Here is a 5,288-nt window from a genome sequence, read left to right on the forward strand (position 1 = left end):
AAAAAATGGGCATGTCAGTCCTAATTTTAGGACTCCTATGTTTTTGGTGTTTTAGCTCTAAAACCAGCCATTAAATCTGTCAAAGGTTAGAAGTAGGCCTACCGTAGTCAACAGGACAACAGTGACTGTAAGTCACTAAGAGCAAATCACATACAATCCTAAACTTACTTTGAATTTTCTTATAATAATTTCCTTACTTTCATGCACAAGTAAGGCAAGAAATAAAAGCTGTTCTTGAGTCCAGTTTGGTTTTCGTTTGCACGTTATTTGCACTCGTTATCAGCCATGGTTATTGTGGTCTGATAATTATGAGGCTTCTTATGCTGCCTACACTTGATCTGCGGTAAAACTGGTCTGCGCTGGCTGTGCCATTGTTTTCCTATGGTGAGGGCGGTGGATACAACTCGAAGAAAGCGCTATCCTTGGCGTCGCACACCGCTTGGAATTGCCGCCGAGCGCTGCGCCTATAGTTCAAATTACTTAAACTTTGACCTCATTGATTTGACCTTTCAAGGTGCAAACAATTCCAGAAGCAATGATGACTTTTACCTGTGCTGCACTTTGCCTCTCTGCTCTGTGCCCTACCTCCCAGTTTTACCACGGATCATGTGTAGGTGACTTTTCATGGATACTTACAAGTTCTCCCAATTCCTTGGGAACCCACTAGTGGTCAAAGCCTCCACAGGGTAACTTTTAGTCAACTATTTCTGGCATGTATGATGCATAATCTGTTACCTTTGTTTGTTTTTGACCAGTCTGCCTCCCAGTGTTCCCTCTACAGGCTCTCTGCCTCACAAACTGCAGTCTGGTAAGAAGACAACAACACAAACACAAACATTAAAGGAAAAGTTTGACATTTTGGGAAATTGTCTGCTTATTCTCTTTCTTGCTGAGAGTAAAGCCCCTTTCAAATGGCATTAACATTGCCTTGTTCAAAAGGTGAATGAGAGGCAAAACTCTCCCAACTTCTCTTTTTCATAACTCAGTAAAATGTGACATAGACATGAAACACATATTGATATCATTCAGTGTGACTTTCACTTCCCGAGGATATCATCATCTCTGATGTCCATCTAGAATAAATGTATTGGAAATCATAGGAAAAAAAGCTGCAAAACCTGCCTGAGAATCGGCATTTTTTTTTTTACGTTTTCTTCAGTTTTAGATTAACCCAGTGATTGTCTGTACATCCATAGGTACATTGCAAACAGGAGCTGCTGATAGATCATTCAGCACACTGTTATTGGACACACTTTGACTAAATGTATGTCGTCTTATTGCCTCCCAAATAGGCCTAATCATATACAGCTTCGATGCGCTGTGTGGTGTGTTTTTTTCTGTTAATGTAAAACCAAACAACATTGCTTTTTGTTGTTAATGTGATATTAAAACACCATAAAACGCCCCACCCAGTCTTGTGTCAGCCCTGTGGAAACACTAGAGGGTGCTCTGTCACCTACAGACTCTGTGGCTGCTTCATCCAGCAGGAATATTACTGTCAATAAGTTGTGTGTGTGTGTGTGTGTGTGTGTGTGTGCAGCGATTGCCGAACAAAGAGGCAGCTTCGTAGGATCAGACAGACAGTCATTTCATCCTTCTCCAGCCACAACAGGACACACACAGGTAACAAAACACACTCTTACACACACTTACACGTTTGTCTGTCTCTACATGTGAGGACCGTCATTGGCATTCCCTAGCTCCTAATTCTAACCTGAACCTTAAAATCAATTCTTAACATTCAAATGGTCCTTTGACATATCAGTCAATCAAGCAATCAATCAAACTGTATATGTATAGCACCTTTCATACAGGTTAGCTTCACAGATGGCTGACAATAATAAGACTGAAAAAGACAAAAACAATTTGAGACCAATGCACGCAAGATTAAAAAAAAATTATTTAACAGTAATAGTAGTAAAACAGAGTGAAATATAACTACATTAAAGAACTACATACAATAGATTAAAAAGACAAAACAACTTTACAAATGATGGGAATAAAGCACAATAAGATAGACTTAAAAGCTAATAATAAAATAAAATCTAAAAAGCTAAATAAAAGCTAGACTAAAACTAGATCAAATACATTATAAAGACAAAACAAAGACAAATGAAATTGATGAGGGAAAAATATACAATATTAATAATAATACAAACACATTTTTTACAGAATAAATACAATTAAGTATGTTAATAATATAATGTAAATAATGTCTATAAACCATTCTTAATCAGTAGTGATTACAATTGATCACAATGCAGAAATGTCCTCACTACGATGGTTTAAAACTGTTGGTCCTCACAAAGATAGCAATACAAGAAGTTTTTATTACATTTCTGAGCTTCAGGGACACCAAATCCATCAAACACACTTTTATTTCCTCACCTAACTTACTGTAATGGTCTCCTAACTGGCATAAATCAGAAAATGATTCATAGACTCCAAATGATACAGAACAACGCAGCTGAAGTACTAACAAACCAAGAAAAGAGATCAAATTACCTCTGTCTTAATGTCTAAATTAGAGAGTCAATTTTAAAATTTTACTCATTACCTTAAAAGCCCGTCATAGCCCCAGACTCTGAATGACTATGTTCCTATAAACCTGCACACAGTTTGAGGTCCCCTGTTAGCTGTTAATGGTGTATAGCTAAAGGTGTTTTTATGTGTGAACAGCAGGTGGTGCTGTCGTCTTTGTGTTTGTTGCTCTGTAAGTATAATGTTTTTATATATATTGTGTGTAGGAGCTGGACCCTCGCTGGTATGTGGGTAAAGTGACCAGAGGTCAGGCAGAGGGATGTCTAAAACAAGTCAGAAAGGTAACAAAAAGTAAAATAATAGTAGCCTACAGAACATTTGATGTATTCCTTTAAAAAAAAAATGTTTGAAGGTATTTTTTTAGTTACTTTGCATGCAATGTTTTGATGGAGAGAATTTGACTAAATGTAAACAAATAGGCCTATAGGCTCAATAAATATGGGTAGTAGTTTAACATCAGTTTTTCTGTGACGTCCACCCCTTATGTATTATTCTGTGACTGTGTTGAGGACGGGACATACCTGGTCAGGGACAGCACCCGGCAGCTGGCCAATCAGCCCTTCACCCTGATGGTCTTCTATCAGGATAAAGTCTACAACATCCAGATCAGACAGCAGAACCAGAAGTTCCAGCTTGGAACTGGACTCAAATCCCAGGAGGTAAACATGAAGTTACTGACCAGAGGCCTTCAGAAGAAGTAAAGTTATCTAAGGGGCTAAACCTGTTTGTGTAATGTAACTGTATTGACTTTGTATTTGAAATGAAAATGTGAGCGTTGTCCCATTCACTTAAATTGACCATTCATTAAACTTACAAAAAGCCAAAAGTTAGCATTTCATTTGCTAACTACTTTCATTTGTGTGGTTACGTAAAGAAAAAAACACTTAACACTATGAGGGAGTCGGTGTTCGGTGCTATCAGAATTGAGGCTAATGTTAGCATATCTGTCCTGATCTGGATTTGGGGAAGTTTACACTCCAGCTTAGTCCTCGTCCTCAGTTTATTTTGTCTTGTAACGTTAAAGTGAAACAAACTGTCCAGCAGAGTGTCTGTCGGTATGACTGGTTAGCTCAGACTACCAGAAGTTTTGATACTAACATATTAAAGTTGTGTATGTCTGCACGCTAATTCAGTATTTAACATTTACCATCTTAGCACATTAGCATGCTATGTGAACATTAATCCAGTATCAGTTTTAGGCCTCCTACAGGCCTTACCCCTCCAGCTCCTCTGTTTCATTTTTTAAATATGCTGGGAGGAAGAGAATTTGTGGATGTAGTTATCGTTTGATACATCGATAGTTTTGACACAGCCAGAAGTGTCTTTAGCAGCCCCTAGTTGACATTAGAGAAAGTGCAGCTGAAAAAAGCTCTGACTTCAACAAGTCACGTTGGTGATTGGTCAGGAAAACTTTAATCGTGTGTGTGTGTGTGTGCAGTCTTTCCCGTCAGTGAGTGGCATCATCGGCCATTACTCCCAGTCTCCTCTGCTCCTCATCGATGCAAAAAACCGCAGCTCCAGCCAGCAAAACCAGTGTCTGCTCTCTGACCCGGCTGGATACCACATGACCGGAGAGACGTGGTCCTGACCAGATAAACTGGATCACACCAGATCACAAAACTAAACCAAAGGGAATTAAGATTAATGTCTACCTAAAACGCCATTGAGGCGTGGTACTCGCCGATACCCGATCCAGCATTTTAGGCAGTATCTGTGGGATTTCCGATACTGGTATCGGTATGGGAACAACTCCATAAACATGCTCAGGTTTTTATCTGTAACAATGAGTAAAAATTATTTTGCACATGTTGCTTCGTGTGCTTATTTTTGACCATTGACAAACTAGAGTTTCTAGCTTTATGTCAGCGCTCAGTTTTGAGTTTAAAGTGTTTGACACAATAAACCTTTATACTTAAAAGCTCTAAAACATTTCTGAGAGGTTTTAGATTGTTTTGTCTGTATGATGCTACTTCCAGTACAATATATTGAATCAATGCTATATTTCTATAGCATTTAGTTAAAGTATATTTCACATTCAAACTATGCATGTTGATTGCAAAACTTGTCCTGGTTCTATCTTCAGCTAAGCAAAGAAAATCCCACGTTTCATGATTGTATTTTCCATTCTTTTTGTTAAACAATGCAGATGAAACCTCACAAGCCTCCAATGTTCATACTTTGTGCATTCAGTGTGGGACATTTTTATTTCACTGTTAATGTATCAGATGTAAATGTTTTTTTTCTCTCAGGTGTTTAATTAAAACATCATGAAAACATTAGCAGCTTTATTGTTTCTCTGAAGGAGAAGAATATAAATATTTAAAATATTTAAAATTGTAAACAGCATGTGTTCTAAATGTCCCTGCCACTATGAGCAGTTTGTAGCCACATTAGCTAATCAGGTAACAAGAAATAGACCATGTTTACACTTACTTTCTGGGTCTTGTTCAATTGTGTTTGTCTGTTCTGTATGTTTAAAAAATATAAAAAAAAACAAGAAAGAATTGATCTTAAAAAAAAAAAAAAATGTTTCCGGGATACAAACACAAGTGGAGAACCAAGACACATCGCCGACCACACCTGTGTCTATCATGCGTCTCCAGATGACCTCTTGTGTTCAGATTTCGTTACTGCCTACGTAACTTCCACTGGAAGGTCAAAGGGCACAGTTATTACGTCCACACTCTCGCCAGTCTCGTTAGCAGTTGTGTCTGTACTCCTTGAGATATCGTTGTCAGCAGAATCCA

General features: G+C 38.1%; 1 protein-coding gene across 4 annotated transcripts in view; it reads left to right on the forward strand.

Annotated features, from left to right (window-relative positions):
• lcp2a (lymphocyte cytosolic protein 2a) overlaps positions 1 to 4,820 on the forward strand; it is a 15,806-nt gene extending 10,986 nt beyond the window's left edge. For 3 of the 4 annotated variants that reach the window (XM_036008870.1, XM_036008872.1, XM_036008871.1), the window contains 5 exons: positions 753 to 808; positions 1,541 to 1,623; positions 2,748 to 2,822; positions 3,051 to 3,200; positions 3,980 to 4,820. In XM_036008870.1, coding sequence (XP_035864763.1) covers positions 753 to 808; positions 1,541 to 1,623; positions 2,748 to 2,822; positions 3,051 to 3,200; positions 3,980 to 4,129 — 514 coding nt within the window. In that variant the 3' untranslated portion in view covers positions 4,130 to 4,820. The remainder of the gene's footprint in view (positions 1 to 752; positions 809 to 1,540; positions 1,624 to 2,747; positions 2,823 to 3,050; positions 3,201 to 3,979) is intronic. The other variant, XM_031308005.2, reaches the window with a different exon arrangement.
• The last annotated feature ends 468 nt before the right edge of the window (positions 4,821 to 5,288 follow it).

The sequence above is a fragment of the Sander lucioperca genome, chromosome 13 (assembly GCF_008315115.2).
Source record: "Sander lucioperca isolate FBNREF2018 chromosome 13, SLUC_FBN_1.2, whole genome shotgun sequence".
Taxonomy (NCBI): Eukaryota; Metazoa; Chordata; class Actinopteri; order Perciformes; family Percidae; genus Sander; species Sander lucioperca.